The sequence below is a fragment of the Natrix helvetica genome, assembly GCF_964273705.1.
Source record: "Natrix helvetica genome assembly, chromosome: 3".
Taxonomy (NCBI): Eukaryota; Metazoa; Chordata; class Lepidosauria; order Squamata; family Natricidae; genus Natrix; species Natrix helvetica.
The window spans coordinates 133,493,134-133,516,509 of record NC_138549.1 but is presented as its reverse complement, the minus strand read 5'-3'; the positions used below and the strand labels follow the sequence as shown (position 1 = coordinate 133,516,509).

Here is a 23,376-nt window from a genome sequence, read left to right as displayed (position 1 = left end):
GTTATATATATGAAATAATTATATCTGTTTAGAAATACAGCAGAACAATGATTAAAAACCATCTTGAATGCATTTGAGTCAATATAAAAGGGGAAAAAGAATGACTTTGCCATAGATGTATACTAAAGGCCAACCAACCAGAGAAAATAGATAAACTTTTTGCTAGTCAGTCAACCAGATATATAGGATGTACACCACAATAGTAATAGGGAACTTTAACTACCCTGATATAAAGTGGGATACAAACGCTGCACCTAGTGGAAGATCAGATTTCTGACAAACTTAGCAGACAATTTTGTCTACCACAAGGTAGAAAAAGGAACTAGAAAGTCAGCCATACTGGACTTAATTCTCACTAACAGAAAAGAAATGGTAGAAGGTGTTGAAGTTACAAGTACCTTGGAGGTAGAGAGAAATAGCCGTACAATTTTGGAATTAAATGTTGTGCAAGGACAAGCAATAGAACAAAGTCAAACTATGATCTTGCACTTCAAGACAGCTGATTTCAATAAACTTAGAGAGAGCTTGAGAAGGATTACATGGATAAGAATCTTCAAGGGAAAAACAACCAAGAAGCCTGGGAAACTTTGTAACGTGAAATTATAAAATCCCAGTCTAACAATGAAGAAGAAAAATAGGAGATATCAAAAGAAACCACAAAGAATACTTGGATAAACTAAAAGATAAAAAAGGACAAGGATAAAAAGTGAAAAGAGAGGCGCATATATAAAGCAGAATATCAGCAAATAGCCTCAACCTGCAAAGATGAAGTCAAGAAAGCTAAGGCTCAAAATGAACTAAGGCTTGCAACAAAAGTCAAAACCAAGCTTCTTCCAACATGTAAAAAACAACAAAAAAGTCAAGGAAATGATTGGTCCATTAATGGAAGAAAATGATAAGAAAAATGAGCAGTACTCTAATATTTGAGGGGCTGCTACAAAGAAGAGGTGGTCATCCTATTCTCCAACACACCTGAAGACAGGACAAGAAGCAATGGATAGAAACTTATCAAGGGCAAAACTAACTAGAACTAAGGAGACAATTAACCAGTGGAACTACTTGCCTCCAGAACTTGTAGGTGTTCCAACAGTGGAGGTTTTTATGAAGAGATTTTCAAACCATTTGTTTGAAATGGCATAGGCTTTCTTGCTGATGCAGTGAGTTGGACTAGAACAGAGTTCCCCAACCTTTCTGGCTTTGCAGACTGGTGGAGGGAGGGGAGAGGGTTCTCATGAATGATGAACATATGCGTATGTGTGCAGCTCCATTTGCATGAGTGGTGGGCATATGTGCCTGCGCTTGCGCAAACGGAATGTGTGCACACACACTCGCCTGCTGGTCATTCAAGTGGGGATATGCTTGAATGCACTCACCCGTCACTTCTGCAGCCCGATTCTGAATGACTCAAGGCCTGACAATGGGCTGTGGGCTGGGGATTGGGAACCCCTGGACTAGAAGACTTTTAAGGACCTTTGCAACTCTGTTATTCTGAGAGTATCCATAACATGCTCTCAGCATTTCAATATATCTTTTAATACAATATGAATAAGGACCCATTACCCTTCCCTACAGAGGTTATTTGGTTTTAGGTTACCGTATATACTTGAGTATAAGCCGAATTTTTCAGCCCACTTTTTGGGCTGAAAAATCCACTTCGGCTTATACTCCAGTGAACAAAAAAAAAATGTGGCTCTTTAAACATTTTAATGCGGCTCTTCTGTGTGCCGGGTGCCCGCTTCCCTCCCTCCTCTCGGGCTTCGGAGGGAAGCTTCTGCATAACCCCGGCGAGTGACAAGTCTCCCAGGCTGTAATTTGCCGAGCTGTACGCGCGCGCCTGTTTTCCACGGCGTGGAGCAGCGGCGAGATTCTGCGCGGCGAGCGATGATTCCAGGGGCCATCCGGAATTCTTTTCCCTTAGAATCAGAATGTTTGACCCTAGCTTCATCTGTATTAATATTTAGGGGAAAAGGAGAACCTTATCAAACCGTAAATCTCCTATACTGCATTAGAATGAAATGGAATGGAATGGAATAGGATAGGATAGGATAGGATAGGATAGGATAGGATAGGATAGGATAGGATAGGATAGGATAGAATAGAATAGAATAGAATAGAACAGAACAGAATTCTTTATTGGCCAAGTGTGATTGGACACACAAGGAATTTGTGTACATAAGGAAAAATAAAATAGAATACATTCATAAAGAATCATAAGATAAAACGCTTAGTGATAGTCCAAGTTACTAATAAACAATTAAATTATACTAGGAAACAAATAAATAACAATATAAATTCTAAAGACACAAGCAAGATGGTTATAGTGATAAGTAGAAAGAAATACTGTAGGTACTATTCAGTACTATGTGTGTGCCGGGGAACTGCTTTTCCAGTTTTTAGTGCTCCCTCATCCCCACACGCACGCTCCCGCTCCCGGCGAGCGATGATTCCGGGGGCCATCAGTGGGGGGGGCAGGGTCCCCCCTCGCGTTCCTCATCTTCCCGGATGGCCCCTGGAATCATCGCTCGCCGCGCAGAATCTCGCCACTGCTCCACGCCGTGGAAAACAGGCGCGTGCGCACAGCTCGGCAAATTAAAGCCTGGGAGACTTGTTGTCACTCGCCTTTGCAGAAGCTTCCCTCCGAAGCGTTCCGAGGGAGGCCTGTAAACTTCCCTCCGAAGTCTTGGGATGTTCTGAGGAGCCCCCCAAGGCAAAACGCCGCTGCCAGGTAGTTAAAAGTACGTCTCTGATTCGTCTCTGTCAGTCTCTCTCTCATTCCCTCTCTCTCTCCCTCTCTCTGTTCCTCTGTCTGTCTGTCTCACTCACACACACACACACTTTTAGCAATTTTATTGTTATCTACCTGTATTTTTATTTTTGAAATTTTTTTGAAATTTACCATGAGCTGCTGCATTTCCCAGCCTCGGCTTATACTCGAGTCAATAACTTTTTCTAGTTTTGGGGGGTAAAATTAGGGGTCTCGGCTTATACTCAAGTCGGCTTATACTCAAGTATATACGGTACTTTAAGTTATGGATGTGCAAAACTCACTTTTTGGGGATGGAATGTTCTAAAATTCTATGGAAGATTTCATTCCTGAAACAGTGAATTGTGTACATGTTTTAGGATCATATAAAACTTCCATGCTATCCTAAGAGTGGTTCAGACATTTCCAGGAACAAGTTTCAAAAACAATTTCCCCAAATTAATGAGTTAACACATGCTTATTTCAAGTCCTTTGGAACTGAGCAAATGAAAAACATGGAACATGTTTTCATCTAGTCAAAGACATTTTATAAAGTTCTTTCCACTCTAGCAAACAGCAATGAATCACAATGCCTCTGACCCCAATTTTTTAAGCGCTAATATATGCCATCAATTTTCTCTTTTCTATATTTGACAGAATTAAAATAGAATTCTTTTTGCATAATAACTGAAAGTTACAGAATATTATCCAAAAGGTTATGAGGTGGATTTCATTCCATACTATACTTAAAATCTGTGGGAGCTCTATTTAGAGTCAAGGCAAATCATATTGTGAGTAAAGATTGAATAGAAATGTCTATGTGTCATGCTGGAATTATTTATAAAACTTTAGTGTTATTATATCTTTTACCATACCAGGTTGGTGTTGGTTGTATTAATAAGAGTATCCTGACATTCTGGTTTCATCTGACAGGCTTGTTGAAAAATGCAAATCTTGTCACTTGAACTCAAAACATTTTCTCCAGGGCCCTGTATCAGAGGTCGGTTGCTCCCGGTTCAGCCAAACTGGTAGTGGCGGCGGCAAGAGGCTCCGCCCACCTGCCCGGACGCTTCTGTGCATGCGCAGAAGCGTCACACGAACGAGAGAGCATGCATGCACAACAGAGCGTGCATGCACAAGCGAACCGGTAGTAAAACCAGTACAAACCCACCACTGCTCTGTATAGTATTGTTCAACTGGTTCATGTGATGAAAAACATGAAGACTTTCTGCAGCCACTCCTCATCTTCAAAGCATTCACCAAAATCTGGCCTGCCATTTTCTTGAAAGTGTACTTGTAATATGTCTTTCCGCTCAAACCCTCTATTGAAACTCTTCCTCTGCTAAGTCACCACATTTCTGTACATAGCAGGTGATTATCTGTCCTGGACAATGAGAAAAATATAATTTGTATGTGCTCTCAAGGTTCCATATGTTAGCGATACAGTTGGTGTGTTAATGTTTTTTTTTTCTTTTAATTCAGAAAATTGTACACATGTACATAATGAAAGCATCATCTGTATAAAAACCATAGCCTTCATTCTAGCTTTCTCTTTAAAGGCAATGAGACTGCTGTTTGAGCCTTACTCTCCTTTTTTTACAAATCCACTGAACCTTTGTGGATATATTGATAAGTGTTTTCTTTCCAGCTGATGCTAATAGATATTTCACACTAATTGGATTTTGGAAGTCCTTTGCTACTTGTATTTTGACATGCTTTTGGAATATTTGTGTCTAGCAAAGTTTGTTTTGTTTAATTGGATCAGCTGCTCACCTCACTATTCCTTATGATATAATATTTGTTTTATTTGGCTTGCTTTAAAACCCTAATTTTCTTTATAGCCTAAAAGCTTATTTATGGCACTGCAAAGACTGATCATGTATTTAAATATCCATGCCGTGGGGATCTAGGAATATCACAAATATTTTATTGATTGAATTAGTGCATCTTGCAGTTCATCTTGGTTAGATTATTTACTGTATTTTTTTTCAGATCCAGATGCTGATGCTACCACAATTCAGCAAGTGAGCAATTACATCCTGTCCCTTAATCTTCCAATTGACACTGCCACAATTCTCAGGAAAATCACTGAAATTCAGAATTTGATTGCTAAGCTGCAATGTCCTGACAGCATCATTGCCCAAACTGCTGGAGACATAGCTAAGGCCAAACAGCTTCAGCAGGAGGCTGAAGAAGCCAGGTAATATTCATTTCTTTTTCAGTTAAATTTATATTCTGCTTTCCATTCAGGAGATTAAATTAGAATGCATAGTATTTCATTCTCCAATTTAAGACCAAGAGTTTGATAGCTTTGGAGTAGAGGAAAATAGATCCATTAAAGTAATATTTGACATAAGCTTATTTATAGTATCATTTAAAAGTTCTTTCTGAAAAGTATATAATTTTAAACTTTTGGGAATTCCTATGTACAAAAAATGTCTTCTGGAACTTTCATTAAGAAATTGTTCCTGTCTATTTCGGGAGGTAGTTTAATATGAAACCATAAGTTCCTTTAACTGGATCATTTATCCTTCTTGATTATGTATTATACTAATTAAATTGAAACATATAGTATGTTGTTGTTAGTTGCGAAGTCATGTCTGACTCATTGTGACCCCATGGACAATGTTCCCCCAGGCCTTCCTGTCCTCTACCATCCTCTGGAGTCCATTTAAGCTCACACCTATTGCTTCAGGGACTCCATCCAGCCACCTCATTCTCTGTCGTCCCTTTCTTCTTTTGCCCTCAGTCTTTCCCAGAATTAGGTTCTTTTCCAGTGAGTCCTTCCTTCTCATTTGCTGGCCAAAGTCTTTAAGTGTCATCTTCAGGATCTGGCCTTCTAAAGAGCAGTCAGGGTTGATTTCCTCTTAAAACTAACTGGTTTGATCGCCTTGTAGTCCAAGAGACTCACAGGAGTCTTCTCCAGCGCCATAGTTCAAAGGCCTCAATTCTTTGACACTCAGCCTTTCTTAGTGGTAAATCTTACTTTCAGATTACATCTTTTCCTGACTTCTGCCTAGGTTTTGTAGATTGCAAAAAATATCTATTAATACTATTTTAATGATCCTAAAACTTTTATCTCTACTTTTTGGGAAGCTGTAATGTTATGCTACTTTTTAATTGCATGTGTTCATATTCTGTTCAATAGGTCATCATTATATATTACTTATAGAATGACATTTTTTTGAAAAGAAAATAACACTTCTTTATTTCTTTACCATAATATTTTCTTAGGAACCAGGCCAGTACTATTGAGGGCAATGTGGACGATGTGCTGCAGAAATTGAAACAAGGAGAAATAGCGCTTCAAGAAGCTGAACTTACCATTCATGACTCTGCTTTCCCCCTCCAGCGTATTCAAAGTCGCCTTGAAGAAGTAAGTGATTTGTGCTTAGATTCTGACATTGAACATCTAAGTTGTCCACTCTAAACCAGCCTGCTCTCCTTTCATATTGATCAACCTCCATTGTTTCCTGGAATAGTGGTCCCCATAGCTGATTACTTTATTACCTTAATAGAATATTCCTTGTTTATGTACCCAGTATTTTTTTTCAGGGATTCTTATAAAATTTCTAAAAAAAGTTTTATCTTTGGAATGTTCAGATCCAGACTATCCTTACTCCAGCTCAGGAGAATGTGCGGGACATCACCAATCAACTGGATAGCTTCACTGAGACGCTTGTCCAGTTACAGCACAAGGCAAGCCAGAATCAGTTATTGGCTGAAGATGCCCAGCAACAAGCAACAGAAGCCCATGCGCAAGCAAAAACCACTCAGCAGGTATAGAAATAGGAAATTACTTTAGTGGGTTGCATGCTTTAAGCTACAGTATTGCTCAGCCAGCCTTTGGGAAAAATACTTGGTAAATGTTCTGATCTCCTGTCCCAGTTTAGCCATGAGACTTGTCAATGACATTGGCTATTCACTCTAATACAAAAGTCCCCAAACTTCTTAGGCCAATAGTCCCTTTTACATTTTTTAGAATATACCCTGTACACGCCAAGAAAATGGCCATCACAGAGTCACATGACCAATCATGTCATACCCATTCAGCCAAGGACAAACTCTGAAATTACTTCTTGCTATCTGTCTCACACTTCATTTTATTTGTTCTTCAGTACAATGACAATCTGCCTTGCCAAGATTTGTTTAATTATAGGATTAAACAATTGATATTGAAGAACAAACAGAATTACAATTTAACGTGATTCTCTAACATGACACCCTTGGATAACAATGTGCCACCAAGTCTTCTTCTTTTTTGCTTGCTAGATTCCATGTCCTACCCAAAATTATTTTAATTACAAAAGAAGGAAAGATAGCATGCGGCAAGGGAAATTAAAAGTCTTTGGCTTCTCATTATTTCCAGAGAATATCATAGGTCCCAGATGCATTATTTGCAAATAAAAATGATTAATGACAAGGGTATTTGCCTTATCAAACTTTGTTTGATTATATTCAATAAAACAATTGATTATTGAAGAACAAACAAAACTTGTTCAATGTAGTTGTCATCTTTATATAAAAATGGCATGAATTTGACTTGGTAATAGGAGGGAAAAAGAAAACTCTTCAAAGTGGACAAACTGGAAAATATCACAGTGAAAAGAAGGCGCGTTCTGTGCAGCCAGGAGAAATCAGAAATCTGTTGTGAAAAAGAATTGCCACTTTTTGAAGAAAAAAAGAATAGGCAAGAGGGAAAAGCGGTGTTTAGTAATCTGACACTCTTATAAATGGAACACTGATTAAGTAGAACACTATCTAACATCATGTGGTGTCAGGTTTGGAGATTTGGAGTTGGGAAGTCTGATGTTATCTACTCAATATATCCATTGGAAGTTTGACTAGTTCTCATTTCCCTCTCCCCTCCCCTCCCCCCAGGTATTTGAACAATTGAATGGGAAATACATGGACCTGAAGAGGCGAATGGGACAAGGGTCAAATTTAGGCATCCAAGGTGACAGAATTCAAAGTGCCCATACAGAGGCCAACACATTGTTGAATGAAGCATGGAATATGATGGCCAAAATATCTGGTAAGGATTACCTGCATGGCAACTCTCCAAATCAGAAATGACCTCACAACTCTTATCTTCATTGCCTTGGCATTCCATACAGGATTGCAGATTTTAAAAATAATATCAAGGTTCTTCACTGATAAATTAACCATTGAAATTCATTAATTTCATATGTAATATTGCAGAATTTCATGCATAATAATTTCATGTAATCAATTCCATTCCAAGTATAAGCTAAACATGGATGTACTTTTCACATTTAAATCTGGATACATCATTTCTAGGCTACTGTAAGTAAGCCACAGGATTTTATAGAGAAACAGAGATGAAAAGCTTTTATGGCCCTGTGAGGCATTTCAGCTTGCCCTTTTAATGGGATGGTCATTCAGGAAGAATATAAATACTGTGTTATACAGCCAGTCACAGATTTGTTCCATAATAATGGCTTGCCAAGTCAGTCTTTTGACGCTCTATTTGGATACTTCAGTTTAAAGCTTTCAGTTCTAATAACTTTGCTCCATATGTTTTGGAAAGCAGCCAGGGTGTAGACAAAATTCTCTGACTCCTGTGGCAGGTGTAGTATGAATAATTAAGTGGCTCAAACCCAGAGATATTATTTTTTAAAAGAAGCGCTACTGTTTCCATTGATAAAGCTGTACCTCTAATGAATGTCTTTCATTGAAGGTGCCTCTCAGAACCAGAGATTTAGCAGCTGGCTGATGAGAGGCAGTTACTATTGCTCACAGTTGGCTGAATGCAGTGAAGAATGTTGATATTACTAAATAGGCCACCAGACAATTTCTCATGCAAAACATGATGAGAATACATTAACCATTGCTGGCTGACGTCAATGTCCACATTCATTTGGTCCTACCAGAAGGAGATGAGGCTTTTTCAGACAGAAAGGCAAAACTGATTTTGGATGCTATGTGACAGACAGCAGTTCCTTAATGTTGGGTCATGTTCTGCCAATCATTTAGGGAAGCTGAATGAATTTCTTTATAGTTATTGTTATGGGCAAGGATATATGGTATCTAGATGGAAATAGAGCTAGGGATAATTGTTTTGCTTCATAAAACAAGAGATAATGCTATGTAGAGGATTTACTATATAAATACTTACAATAAATTGGTTGAGTAATCTGAGTTTATCTAGATGTTAATGGTAAGATTAATACTAGACTAGCAATCAAGAAGTAAACAATATCCCAATCAAGGAACTACCAACTCAGACAAATAAGCTAATGATAAATAACAGCCTAATCAAGGAACCACACTCCCATGAACACAAGGCAAGCCAGTAGTATATAAAAAGAGAGCAGATCCTACTCCTTTCTTGCACTGATGGCGTTACCTAGTTTGGTAATGAAATGTCTACAAGAAAACAACCAAGTTCAGCGAAGCCCAAGGACCCCACAGTTCAACCCTGAGTTGCAAATATTCTGTTCTGTGATGCTCTTCTTTTGCTCATTTGAGTTTGACCAATTCTACTGATATTTGCTTGAACAAAATTCATCCAAATCAGAAAACTAAGCAGGGTATCCTATTCATAGAATTTTACCATCTTTCAAACCAATATCAGTAGAATTGTTCTCATTTAACATTCAATACAGGATAGTTAGGGACCAGTGACGTGCAGTCAGGGGAGGCAGGGGAGGCGGAGCCTCACCGCTCTCATCATGAAAATAAAAAAAATTACTCCAGGAAGCCGTGAAAGTGGCTGGGAGAGGCGCGCGGCTTGGTTTAGCCTCCCTGGACATCTCAGCAGCAGCCCCAAGTGTGCCGATCTTGCCATTTTTTGCATCGGGCAAGCCTGGGATCCTTGCAAGGGGAATGGGACCACGTGTGCAGGAGGCTCCTCAGCTCCAGCCTCAATCAGCACAGCCGTGGTCCCCTTCATGTTGGCTCAGGAAGGAGGGGAATGGGACCACGTGTGCAGGGGAAGGGGATCGCGGCTGTGCTAATCTGAGGCTGTGCGCTGCTGAGGAGCCGCCTGCACACGTGGTCCCATTCCCCTTGCAAGGATCCCGGGCTTGCCCGATGCAAAAAATGCCTAGGTAACATCATCAGTGCTAGAAGGGGGGTGGGGGGAAGGAGGAGAAAGGAGAAGTTTCTCTTCTCAGAAATGTCTTCTCAGTGGAGCTGTGGCAGGCTGCCTGCCCCTTTCTGACATTTCTGAGAAGAGAAACTTCTCCGTTTGGCTGCGCCCGTGCGATCGGAGCAACCACGTGGTTTGATGACGTCACCAGCCTCACCAGTCATAAACCTCACCGCACGTTACTGTTAGGGACTGAGGTGGTGCAACAGATCTATAAAGAATAAGAGGGAGAAGCAAACATGTGCAGCCCATAGTTTTTGCATATGGGGTGCCTTATTGGATTGAACAGGCATTGCATGAAAATAATGCATGTTAAAAGATGTAGAAAAACAGAACCAGCTGAATGGGTCACCTATATAGTGTTGTAATGAATTAAAGAGGGAAAGTAGTTTCTTTGCATCAACTTATTTCTGTTTCATTCCTCAGCTTTAGAAACAGAACTACAGGAGAGTAACAGTGCTTTCATCCTCAAGTCAGCCAAGCTGGAAGGCCTGGAAAAAAAAGTGGAAACAATTCGTGATCATATCAGTCAACGAGTTGCATATTATTCCAGTTGCACAGATTAGAACAGTTTCTTTTCCTTTCCTGATGAATCCTTTCCTCTGCCTAATTTATCAAGATTGCTTTCTTCATATGTGCAAAAAGACCCCAAACCATTTCCATCTTTTATTTTAAAAAACTAGCTTTGAAATATTGCTATTGCTATAGGTTAAGCTTTAGGGGGGGGGAACCCAGAAATAGGTGTACTAATTTATTTTCTGTAGCATTCCAAGACAGTTTTATATTTAAAATTAATCTCTTGAATTCAAATGTTGCTGATAGCATTTTTTTTAAAAAAAATTGGAAGATGTACTTTTGCATGAGTTCTATCCAAGCAGAATCTGGATTTAAGCAAGATTAAGAAAGCAATATAAATGAACAATGGTGTCTGTTTCTTAGATTTCACAGCCCATTATAAGACTTTTTATCTTTTTTATCCACCACTAGTTATTTTTACGAATACAAAACAGCTTTTTTGCAGATAAACCACTAGACTTAGAACAGTTCATTTAATGACTGTTCAAACTTACAATGGCACTGAAAACAATGATTTATGACAGTTTTTCACAGTTACGACCTTTGCAGCAGTCCCATGGTCATGTGATCAAAATTTAAATACTTGGCAACTGGTTCATGTTTATGACCGTTGCAGTGTCCTGGGATTAAGTCATCTCCTTGTGGGACCTTCTGAAATGCAAAGTCAATGGGGAAGCCAGATTCACTTAACAACCGGGTTACTAAATGTACTAACTGCAGTGATTCACTTAACATCTGGGGCAAGAAAGGTCATAAAATGGGGCAAAACCTGCTTAACAAATGACTCACTTAACAACAGAAATTTTGTGCTCCATTGTGTAAATTGGGGAACTACTTGTACGGCCAGAAACAAATCTGACACTGAGAGATTGGTGACCTACATTAGTCCATCAATAAATAACTATCAGGCATTTAAGAACCGACAAACTTTATTGAACAATGTATATTACATGTGCAATTCCAGAACTGACAAGCAGAAATTAATAAACGAAGTAGAGATGGTACCCACTTCCTTCCTGTGGAATCAACTCATGCAAGCAGTGCTGGAAGAAATAGCAGTGTCAACAAGCATTCTTAGCAAATTGCTTCTGTATCATGAATTAAAGGGCCACAAGCAAGCCAGCATGGGATATTTTCTGCTTCAACCAACTGGTCTAATGGACTCAACACAAAAACAACATTGCACCCCTTGCAACTGCTCTTTAGTCTACTGAACAAGCACAGATGTACAAACATGTATCCCCACCCTCCTGATAAAGGAAAAAGAAAGAGTTTGATCATGTTTACCCACTGATTACAGAACCTTTCTTTTAAGAATTGCTTCCCAGTTTATATGAAACAACCCTCTAATATTTCAAGATAGTTGAACCATATGGACTCTTCAGTTCTATGGATGTGCTTTATAGAAAATATCGGCTGTGGGCATCTAGGAACACAGTCCTCAATGGCATTGTTCAAGGCAGGCCTTCCCTTTCTGCATGGTTGATATTTGATGGTCAGTTTTCAATAGGAGTATCAAGCAGCCCTTCTGAAAGACAGGAGAAAAAGAGAACTCATGTGTTGTGCATTTTATTGGAAAAAAAGTTTTCCAGGAAATCTTGGTTTCTTTTGAAAAAAAAACTGTTGACATTTGTTGTTCTTACCTAACAGATACTGAATTGTTGTGAAGAAAGTAACTTGGCAAAAATTACTATATAGTTTTATGCATAATATAATAATTTCCAACCGACAATTGTTTTCTGTCTGTTTTCATTTTCTTATTAAACTAAATTAATTATCAGAATTGCTATACTTATTTATACTGTTATTAAAATGATAACTATAAAGTCTCATAAAAATCAGTTTCTTTTTTTAACCTGTATTTATTTTATTGGGTTATAGAAGAGCATACAATAACATCAATAAAAATTACTATTGTTTCAATGAAATCTATAAAAAGATATCTAAATCTAGTGTTGCTATTACAATATATTGAAATTGTAATATCTATATATAAACAATCTTAATATTGAGACTATAAACTATGTGATGAAAACAATATAAAATATAAAATATAATCATATAATGGAAAATTTAACAATTTGTTAGTTCACGGTAGCTAACTGGAACAAGGCACATCCTAGATAATTTTATGGTCAGTGATGGAATGTAGCAAGCTGGATTTCAAGAAGGGAAGGAGTGTATTCCAGAGAAACAAGAGACAATTCAATCCAGATATTTTGTGTGAGAGAAAGAAGGTGAAGACTACTATTCCCTAACAGTTCTCAGAGTATACGACAGTAATGCAGACAGTAGTGTTTAGTCTGGTAAGATTCTGTCTATAGTTGTGGAAACAATAAAGAACTCAGCTTGGAAGAAATATATACAGTACACATTTTTGAAAAAAGATACATAATCTCAGGTAGTGGTGGGTGCCGGCAGAGACTACTGCCGGTTTGCTCAGGGGCGCACCACATGTGCGCATGTGCAGTACAACTAAAATTGCACTGTGCATGTTCAGAAGCAAAAAACAAGATGGCGCCTATAGCACTGCCGGGACAACTGGTTTAGAGGTGTGGCAGGCCTAGGTTGTTGCCGGTTCCAGCGACCCAGGATGCCAAGCTACTACCAGTTTGGCCGAACTGGGCCAAACTGGTAGGAACCCACCATTGGCCTCAGGGTATCTGTAAAACAAGCTGCTCGTTGAAGTTTGTTTTTTTGTGCCTCCCTACTCGGCCAGCTTGGGCAAAGTAGTCCTGGCATTTCCATAGTGAAGGCTGGAGTACACACTTTTCCATGAACAAAACTGACGACATGATAGTAAAGACATTTCCTTGCTCTGCACTCAGCATAATTGGGAGATCATTAAATGATAGCAATATTTAAATGCTTCACTATTCTTCGCTAGAAAAGTGAATGTGAATTGTACACATATACTTACCTGTAAAGGTATATGTTTTATATATATGGTAGGTTTTTTTCAATCACATTACCAAGCAAACACCAGTTTGGCCACTGCCAAAATAGGTGTGATTAGTGGCTTTTACTGGAACAAGGACTTCTGAGTTGAAGTGACTGAGTTTGAAAGAGAAAGAGAAAATTGAAAGGAAGCAAAAACTGTTGTTTGCAATTAGTGCAAGATACATTACACACACACACTATACTGCAACCTATATATTGTACAATGGCTTGGAAAGGTGATGTAAACTGCCATCGACTTCGTAAGATGCATATCTGTTCTGCTCAGTGGAATTCAACAGGATTAATGCAGTACAAATGGAGTTACTCATCTATCTGACTTTCTATTCTGAATCTTCTTCCACTATGCATGCAGTGATACTATAGGTGCACTGCAAAGGCTTCACATTATGGAGGAAGATGACAATGTATATTCAGACCATGCTTTTTCCACCTGAACTTTTCATGTAGAGAGATAAAATCATAATACAACTGTCATTGAATTGGTGAATGCAATCATAGAGCTTCACATACTTATAGTTATGAGATATGCCGATCAGCATAGTTCATTTTATACTATGCTTTCAGATTCAATTGATCAGTTACCTCCCATAAACTCTAGCTAGTATTTAATGGCCAGAGATTTTCAGTCTAAAAATAATTGGACCATAATGATGTTCCTTATTTTTCATTGTTAAACATTGTATTGTTATACAAGATTATTATTATTCATTTATTTACAACAACAGTTGTTTCTGTTATTGTTATATCACGAGTTCACTTCGTTGAACAAGTAGAATAAAGGAAATTTATGCATTTCAAAATAAGTGAAATAGAAATTGCTGCGTTCCCAAATCCACATTTATTTATTTATTTATTGCCCATCTTCCTCAAAGAGGGATTTTTGATTTTCATCTTCACTTTTCCTGATGCCACATTACTTACACCAACTTTCTCAGTTGTTCACCAAATGTTCAAATATGCTGACACCCCAATTACTACACTATCTAGATAGTGAAGCCACCAATTAGAAATAGCAGATTGGGAAAGCTATTGAAATCTCTACTTGGCAATTAGAAACTTAGTTTGATCGTCCAAAAGGACACTTACTGTGTCTTCGCATCTCTTTTTATGAGTACTGCTTCTGAGCAAAAAGTCGCCTTCACTTTGTCCCGTGTCCCACCTTCTGGAGTACAGCTAACTGAAGGTCTGCTTGGATGGCTCTGGCTTTCTATTGTAGTTACAGAAGTCATATGGACTGATGTGCTCCCCGGGTTATCTAAATATTTGCTTTCTGTCTTCTTGGCATGTAGGTCACGAAGATCTGAAGTATTCTGGTAGGATATTACAGGGATCAAATTTTTGGTGTCTTGACTTGATTGTTCCTTATAAGTAATGGCTGATGTATTAGGCCTTGATGTAATTTGGACTTTCACTTGGCTTTTGACATTGTCCTCTGCATGATGACCATTCATGTGCAGTTTCTTCATATGATGGACCACAGCTGCAGCATTGAAGGCTTGCTAGTAAAGGAGAAGATGACCAGATTTATGAGAATTATATACCTGAAGTTCTCTACAAAACCAGACTAAAGAATGCTATGTTCATAAGCTCCTGCTGAAAATTTACCTAGGGAGATTTACCTGGAAACAGACCTCAAGTTCTTGTGATCTCCCTAGTGCTCCATTCACTATAGGTAAAAAGTAACAAGGAAACTTAGCTGTTACTATATTTATAAGAATATGGTATGAATGCTTGAGAATGGTGTACAATAAAACAAAAGTAGACAAACCATAGAACACAAACTATAAGCAGCTCTATACTTATTTTAGAGACTTTTGAAATTTGACCAATGTAATTCAGGTCTATATTTTATTCTTGTTACACCTCTTGTGGAAGAGTGTCTTAACAGGAATTTGAAATCTACTCTAACATGGCACAGCTAAAAACAGATTTTCCATTATTCTCAAGATGAAAAAATGGTCTTAAAAGTATTCTATGGGATCTGTTCATGTCATCATGACATCAAAATGCTCCCTGATGGCAATTAAAATAAATTTTTACAAACTTGTAACTTAGTTACAAAATATTTTTGTCTGCCCCTGCAACAAAAATTTACAAAAGCGCTTGGAATACAATTTTATGCAAGATTGTCTGAGATCAAATGATCCTATCTTCAAGTTACTTCCTAGTAAGTGCATCTAAAACTTTCTTACCTTATTTTTTGGAGTATAAGATGCACCGGAGTATAAGACACACCAAGATTTTGAAGAGGCAAATTAAAAAAAAGGTTTTGCATTCTGCAAACCTCCCAAAAATGGCCTGTTTTTTTGTGAAAATGGGCTCATTTGTTAATAAAAAAGGGCATAAATAGCCTTTAGGAGGCTTGTAGAATGCTCCTGGGGGGAGGCAAAAACAAGCAAAAAATGGCCCATTTTTGTCAAAAAAGAGCATGCATAGCCTTTAGGAGGCTTATAGAGTGCTCCTGAGCAGTGGTGGGCAAAAACGAGCAAAAACAGCCAATATTTTGCTCATTTTTGCCCTGTCCAGCCCCCCAGGAGTACTCTGGAAGCCTCCTAAGGGCTATGCACGGCCATTTTTGCAAAGGGGGCAGGGTTTCAAGAGGCCAAAAATGCTGTATTCAGTGTATAAGATGCATCCAGATTTTCACCCTCTTTTTTTAGAGAAAAAGGTGAGTCTTATACTCTGAAAAATACGGTATATCTCTTATCTCTATCAATCATCAAATCCAAATGACTCTGGGTAAGTCACAATACATTAAAAGAAATAATATGTAATAAGAACCCTCTCCCCCCCAAAATTACCTTAAAAAGGAGAAAAGGAACAAGCACTCAATGGTCTCCCAGCCACCCATTATGCAGTTAAGATGTCATAATTTTTTCAAGAGCGAGATGGATCTTTTGCAATTGATGGCAGACTTTTCTATTTGTTACCCTTTATATAAAAGGTAAAGGTCCGGTCATGTCCAACTCTAGGGGGCGGTGCTCATCTTTATTTCTTGGCAGAAGAAGCCAGCATTGTCTGAAGAGTTTCTGTGGTCATGTGGCCAGCATGACCCTATGTCAAAGGTGCACAGAATGTTGTTATCTTCTCACCAAAGTGATACCTATTAGCCTACTCACATTTGCATGCTTTTGAACAGCTACTTTAGTAGAAGCTGGAGCAAGGAACAGGAGCTCACCCTATTGCGCAGTGCTTGGGCCTTGAACTTGGGATGCCAGCTTTCCAGCTGACAAGCTGAGCATCTGTAACCACTGAGCCATTGTGCCCCCACCCTTTATATAATCTTTTACATAACAACCCCTTATACAACCCTTCATACAACCCTTTATATAACAAATTGCTAAATATTTCCGTCTCCACTAAGGAAATTCATTTTATACTTTGAACCATATGACACACCCAAAATTGTATTCAATGCTTAGCTACCTGAGCAATATTATTTTATGGGACTTTTCGAGTGAGAGGTCTAATGGAAATTTTATCTCCATGCTCCATGATAGAAGAACACCAGTGCATAAAATTCTCAGGACAACAACATCAAGTTACTTACCTTCCACTTGCTTTTTGCAAAGTTTTTTTGGATCTGTACACTGACAGATGGATAGATGTCACAGTAGAGAGCTGTGTTTCCATCAATCCTGAAAATGAAGTAAGAGGAGAACGGGCATGTAGACAGATGGTGTTTGTGAGTGATACATATTGCATTCTTGTAACTTCTAGCTAGCCATCTTTCTATGTATGAGTGGTTTGGGTTTGTCTCAAAAAGGTACTTTAGCATAGGCAACATAATTTTGCAGAGATGTATTGTACTTGATAAGGTGACTTGTATCACCTTGAAGCCTTCACCTGCGTTTCCTGGAATCAGCAGAGATTTTTGCATGCACTATTGGAAGGTAGGGAAAGCTCAAGAGTAAGGCAAAGTAAAATAAGTGGGTATTTTGATGTTATAGTAGACTGTTCTACTTTGTAAAACTGCATCATTCAAAGCATTGCTAAAGTGACCACCCCTTTGAAGCTTTGAACAGTTCCAAAGACAGTTACTATGCCAGATGCAAGGTTTTCCCCCCAAGGTTTTTGATTTTGTATAGGCTGACTCTTCCAGAACTGTTTAATAGAATAGAATAGAGCTAGCTGGAAGGGACATTGAAGGTCTTAGTCCAGCCACCTGCTCAAACAGGATAACCTATACCATTTCAGACAAGTGTCTGTCTAGCCTCTTCTTAAAAACCTCCAGTGGTGGAGCACTCACAATTTCTGGTCCACTGGTTAATTGTCCTCACTATTAGTAAGTTTCTGCTTAATTCCAGATTGCTTCTCTCTTTGATTGGTTTAAGCCAAGATCCTGAAGAAAATTATACTTACATGTATCGTAAGATTATAAAGGGGTATTAACATTTTATGTGATCTTGATTCTATCCCTCTATTGATGCAGTCTAGGATTGCATTGGCTTTTTTGGTGGCTGCAGCATACTGCTGTCTCATATTTAAGTTATTGTCCAGTAGGATTCCTAGATCCCTTTAACAGTTACTGCTGTTGAGCCAGATATTCTATATCTGTGCATTTGGTTTTTCTTACTTAAGTGTAAAACCATTTTTTCACCATTGAATTTAATTTTGTTAGCTAGAACCCAATGTTCAAGCCAAGATCCTTTTGGATCTTGAGCCTGTCTTCTGGTGTGTTAACTATTTCTGCCAACTTGGTATTGTCTGCAAATTTGATGAGTTCCCCTTCTAACCCCTAATCTAAATCATTTATGAGGATTTTGAAGAGTGCTGTGGCTAAGACAGAACCTTGGGATATGCCACCACATACTTCCCTCCATGTAAATGTAGCTCCATTGAGGATTACATGTTTAGTGCAGTTTGTCAGCCTGTTATAAATCCATCTCGTAGCGATGTCTATCCGACATTTTTCTAACTTACCAAGATGCATGCTGTGATCTACTTTGCCAAATACCTTATTGAAATCTAAATATGCTTTGTCCATGGCATTTTGCTGCTCCACTAATTTAGTTACTTTGTCAAAGGATACAGTAAGATTTGTTTGGCATGTTCCCTGTTTGACAAATCTATGTTGGCGTCTGGTTATGACTTCTAGATGTTGCTTGATTATGTTTTCCAGGATCTTCCCAGGTATAGATGTCAGGCTGATTCGTCTATGGTTTCCTGGACCCCCACCCCCTTGAAGATAGGAACCACGTTAGCTCTTTTCCACTGGTAGTTCTCCATTGCTTCAGGATTTTTGTTCCAAGATCATGTCTGCCAGCTCCTTCAGAACTCTGGGGTGGAAATCATCTTGTCCTAGTGATTTGAACTTGTCTAGGATGAACAGGCATTGTCTTACCATTTTCTTACCTAATTTAATTTGAATTCCTAGTGTGTCTTTTATGGTTCTGCTTTTGGTAGATGGACTATTTTTTCCCCTTTGGTGAAGACAGTTGCAAAGAATCAATTAAGTAGTTCTGCTTTCTCCCTGCTGCCCATCACTCCTTTGCTATCTTCTCCCATTAGTGGATTGTTTCCTTGACCTTTTCCTTGTTTTTTACATTTTGAAAAAAACATTATATTTATTTTTTGCAAGCCTTAGTTCATTAGCAACCATGCTGGTTTCTGCTTAGATTTCTTAATTGTCTTTTCCCATGATATTGTGCTGGACTGGGCTTTTATAATAACATTTTTTAGAGTTCACATAGCTTCTTGAATTATTTTGCCCTTTAAGATTTTCATCCATGGAATCCTTCCAGAGCTCTCATTAAGTTTGTTGAAATCAGCTCTTTTGAAGTCTAAGACACCTAAAGTCTAAAGCACATAATAGCATCCTGTGCACATTGTCCTCTATACTAATTAATTCAAACAAAAATATCAGAGAAGTCAATTATATTTTATGATCCACTGCTAATTCCATGTGAATACAATTACAAAATTTCTCACTTTATCACAGAATTGCACTTTTTAAAATAAAAAAATGCAATAACAATCATCTTACCAGGAATGCCTGAGGGCTTTCTCACAGGTAAATCTCTTATTTGGATCCTTCTCGAGTAAATGAGAAATGAAATCTTTGGCTGTTTAAAAGGAATAAAAAGAGACGGAAACAGAGAAAGAGGCTTTAGCACAAAAGCCAGAAGCCAAAACCAATCTGCCAGAGCATTAGGTTTGAGTAATAGGGATGAAACTGATGACATGCACCTCTAACCAATAGAAAAAGATGGCAATGAGTTCCAAAACATGTGTATATAATTAGAATCTTATTTACCAAATTGTTTCTTCTAAAAAAAGCGTATGCTTAAGATTCATCATATCAATTTATTTTCAATTATTAAAGCAAAATCTAGTAGAAACAAGCAGACATCGGATAATAATCAACATGATTAATTTTGCTGCAGATTCTGAAAGAACATCTGCACCTTCAAATGCTTCAGTGGGATACAGCATCACAGAACATCTTGCACATACTTGCAACAGCTTTTGTCCCCTGCTCAGCCACGCACAGACACATCTATCAAAACCATGGTAGAGCAGTTCCAGGAATCAGAGCAGTTTCCCCAAATCATTAAACACATACTTTAAAAAAGCCCTTGACTACTCAATAGTTGCCTAATTACGGTATATACTCATCTATAGACACAATTCTAGCAGATTTTTTCCCCAGGCTTAAAAATACCTGATTCAGAGATATCATCCCAAAATGGAGAGTCAAATTCGAAGTATCCTTCTCTGATCTTCTCAAACAATTTTGACTCAGTTTCTTCATAGAAAGGAGGGTATCCACACAGGCTAAATTAAATTGGAAAAGAGAGAGAAAAGACACAAGATGTTTATATTCATTTTCTGTGCAAATTCAAAAAGATTGATCAGTAGAGAGATATTTAATATACGGCAATTGTGAACTACACATAGCTCATTGTAGCTATAGTCCAAAATGATAAAAGAGGATGAGAGGTTCCAGGAGCTCATACTGGATGTCAGTTGCGAATAGAACAGGCACGTTTCTACCCAAACATAATTATGCTCCAGAAAAGAAAGAACATTGTCTTTTGAATAACATCTATAAAGCCTGTATAGATGGCATCTTATTATTAAGCCAGATTCATTGTTCATCATAAATTAGAGTATGTCCTTGGAACAGATATCTTCAAATTAATGCCTTCACATTTTATTGGGTTATTCTCATCTAGGCAGAATTGATGGAAGTACAGTTTACAGAGTCAGCCTATTGCCTCCAACAATCTGGTTCCTCATTTACCCACCTCGTAAGGATGGAAGGCTGAGTGAACCTTGAGCCTGGTGAGATTTGAACTGTCAAATTGCAGTCAGTCAGCAGTCAGCAGAAGTAGCCTGCAGTACTGCACTCTAACCACTGTCCCACCGTGGCTAATGTGTGTGAAAACTCTCAGCCAGGGAAAGTTGACATTCTTGTGAAAGAAGAAAGAGAGAGAGAGAGAGGGAGATAGATAGCTAGATAGCGAGAGAGAGAGAGAGAGAGAGAGAGAGAGAGAGAGAGAGAGAGAGAGAAAGAAAGAAAGGAAGGAAGGAAGGAAGGAAGAAAGAAAGAAAGAAAGAAAGAAAGAAAGAAAGAAAGAAAGAAAGAAAGAAAGCCCAGCCAGTGTTCTTGAACCTTCCTTCCTGGCCCTTTCTGTTCATATTTGATCTTGGTGTAATTGCTATAGTTCATCAAATTAACAAAGTTTACCACACACATCCCTGATGCATTGTCTGCTGACAGTTTCTTAGATTGCATAATTCTCTGCCAAGGTTATTTGAGTGCTGTCACTATGCAGACATAAATAAAACAAAGAAATAAATAGGCCAAGGAGAGATTAGTCTGTCTGTTTGTCTGTCTCTCCCCCACACATTCACCTATAAATATTTGTAATATATTGGATTATAAATGGAAGAACGAGTTTCATGTAGTGGTTAAGATATCAGCCTGGAAACCAGGGGACCTGGAGTTCTAATCCAGCCTTAGGCATGAAAGCCAACTTGGGAGAGTTTGGGCCAGCCACTTCCCTCAACCCATAATGCCAGGCTCAGCAACCAAGCTAGTTATTCAATTCCTGTTGTTACTAATGGATCTACAATTGTTTGAGTCAGAAAATAGCAGACCTTACACAAAAATGCTAGGAAGGAAAAATGAATTGTAAATAGAATATAAACAGGTTCATCTAGTTTATAGTGAAGGAGCAATTTATAATAAAACTTTTTTTTATAGAAGGAAACCTTCCAAAATTCCTATATTTGGAACCAGTTTTTTTTTAAAAATCATCATAGAAAAATTATGACATATAGGAACCACAACAACACAGTATTAACCAAAGACCTGAACATGTATAGTAGATAGGTCTTCAGTTTGTATTGAAAATGTACAGAGCTAAACAATGAACTTGGGGAAATGGGGGTTGGATGAGGAATTCCATTGTTGTAATACATATGCCAAGAATACATTCTGTCAGGTTGCAGTAGCAACACTACAAAGACATCACATAAGGCAGAAAATGCCCTATTAGAAATCCAGCTTCTAAACATTATTTAAAAATTATGGTAGATTATGGCTTGATATAGAAACAACCACTGTTGGTCTCAACATTTAGTAACCAGCATTTTGCAGCAGGCACAGATTTAAGAATAGACCTAATAAGACTAACTTATAATAATTTCAGCCTTGAGATTACCAGCACATAGATTGCTCTGCCTGGACAATTTCCAATCCAGAAATAGCCATAATTGGTGAGTCAATGGTAGTGGAAAAGGTGTTTCTCACACCCTAAGATATCATAAACTTTATAAAACTTGTTACAAAAACATGCAACCAAGTAGAAGATACTAAAGTGCAGCGAAGAATAATTATTTTCTTTTTACTCTTAATAGGCCACTATGGGTTAATGCTTCTTTTCTACTTTTTATCTGGGTTTAGCATATTGTTAATATATATTTTCTAGGGACTACATAAGGCTTTTGAAGGACATTAGCAAGTTTGCTGTAATTCACAGATTATCTTACAGGATGTAGGTAATAACTCCAATTGACCAGCAATCCACAGCTTTACTGTATGGCTTTTGTTCTAACACTTCTGGAGCTGCAGTGAACAAACAACAAAACTCAAATTACCAGTGATGTGACCAACTGATCTTTGAAAAATTAATCAATTCTATATTATCTCAAAAATTCTTTTGGTGTAGCAAAAACAAAGAAAAATAGCATGCTTGACACAAGCAATGACACACATTATTTATTCTGGAAGGCTGAGGAGTATAATATAGGATACACACATATATATCACAGGCTAGCTGAATAGAATGTAGGACAATATTATATGTGTTCAAATTGTAATATATTGACATAGCCCTACATAGTATATATTCTTCATATCTCTTATAGCTCCTGAGAAAGTTTTGTTTTAATCAGTACACCATAGCATAGCTTCAATTCTATGGATAAATACTGAGACTGATTTAAAAGTGGACACAGGAAAAGGCTTTTTATTACAAAAACCTGATTGATGTGTAAATAATAAAAAAGGATATACAAATAAATTCTAGAGCATTATTTAAAGAGATTAAAGATCATGGCTGTTTAAAGTAAAAGGAAGGAACAGAAAATTGATTTATTTGATCAAGGTTAAAATAGATCTTGTTATTTCTTGTAACCCTTAATGGGCTTTTGCTGACATCAGGAATGAAATGATGGGACTTTATTCATTTATTCATAGATAAGAGATGAGATATTAAAAGAAAATATCATTTGTTGTATTATTAAAAAAGGTGATATTTAATAAAATTGTTCAAACTTGTGATGAAGACGGGAGTCCTTAATGTATTTATTTTCTTTTTCTTGACTATATTATTTTTTCTTTTCTACTTTTCTTTCTAACTTCTTTTTTCTGCACTTTCTATTTTTTTCTTTTTTTCCTTTCTTTTTTAGTTTTAGTTTTTATTGTTGTGAATTGTAATTTTTAATAAAACTTCAATTTAAAAATTATTTC

General features: G+C 37.7%; 2 protein-coding genes across 2 annotated transcripts in view; one reads left to right on the top strand and one right to left on the bottom strand.

The window, feature by feature from the left end:
- Positions 1-10,501, top strand: part of LAMB3 (laminin subunit beta 3) — a 62,127-nt gene extending 51,626 nt beyond the window's left edge. Inside the window, exons 19-23 of the mRNA XM_081948050.1 lie at positions 4,736-4,943; positions 5,978-6,119; positions 6,347-6,523; positions 7,625-7,778; positions 10,284-10,501. Coding sequence (XP_081804176.1) covers positions 4,736-4,943; positions 5,978-6,119; positions 6,347-6,523; positions 7,625-7,778; positions 10,284-10,423 — 821 coding nt within the window. The 3' untranslated portion in view covers positions 10,424-10,501. The remainder of the gene's footprint in view (positions 1-4,735; positions 4,944-5,977; positions 6,120-6,346; positions 6,524-7,624; positions 7,779-10,283) is intronic.
- A 193-nt stretch (positions 10,502-10,694) lies between these two features.
- CAMK1G (calcium/calmodulin dependent protein kinase IG) overlaps positions 10,695-23,376 on the bottom strand; it is a 47,097-nt gene continuing 34,415 nt past the window's right edge. The window contains exons 7-13 of the mRNA XM_081948054.1: positions 22,395-22,470; positions 20,059-20,171; positions 19,381-19,459; positions 16,945-17,032; positions 14,481-14,893; positions 13,354-13,487; positions 10,695-11,961 (exon numbers count right to left, since the gene is read on the bottom strand). Coding sequence (XP_081804180.1) covers positions 13,397-13,487; positions 14,481-14,893; positions 16,945-17,032; positions 19,381-19,459; positions 20,059-20,171; positions 22,395-22,470 — 860 coding nt within the window. The 3' untranslated portion in view covers positions 10,695-11,961; positions 13,354-13,396. The remainder of the gene's footprint in view (positions 11,962-13,353; positions 13,488-14,480; positions 14,894-16,944; positions 17,033-19,380; positions 19,460-20,058; positions 20,172-22,394; positions 22,471-23,376) is intronic.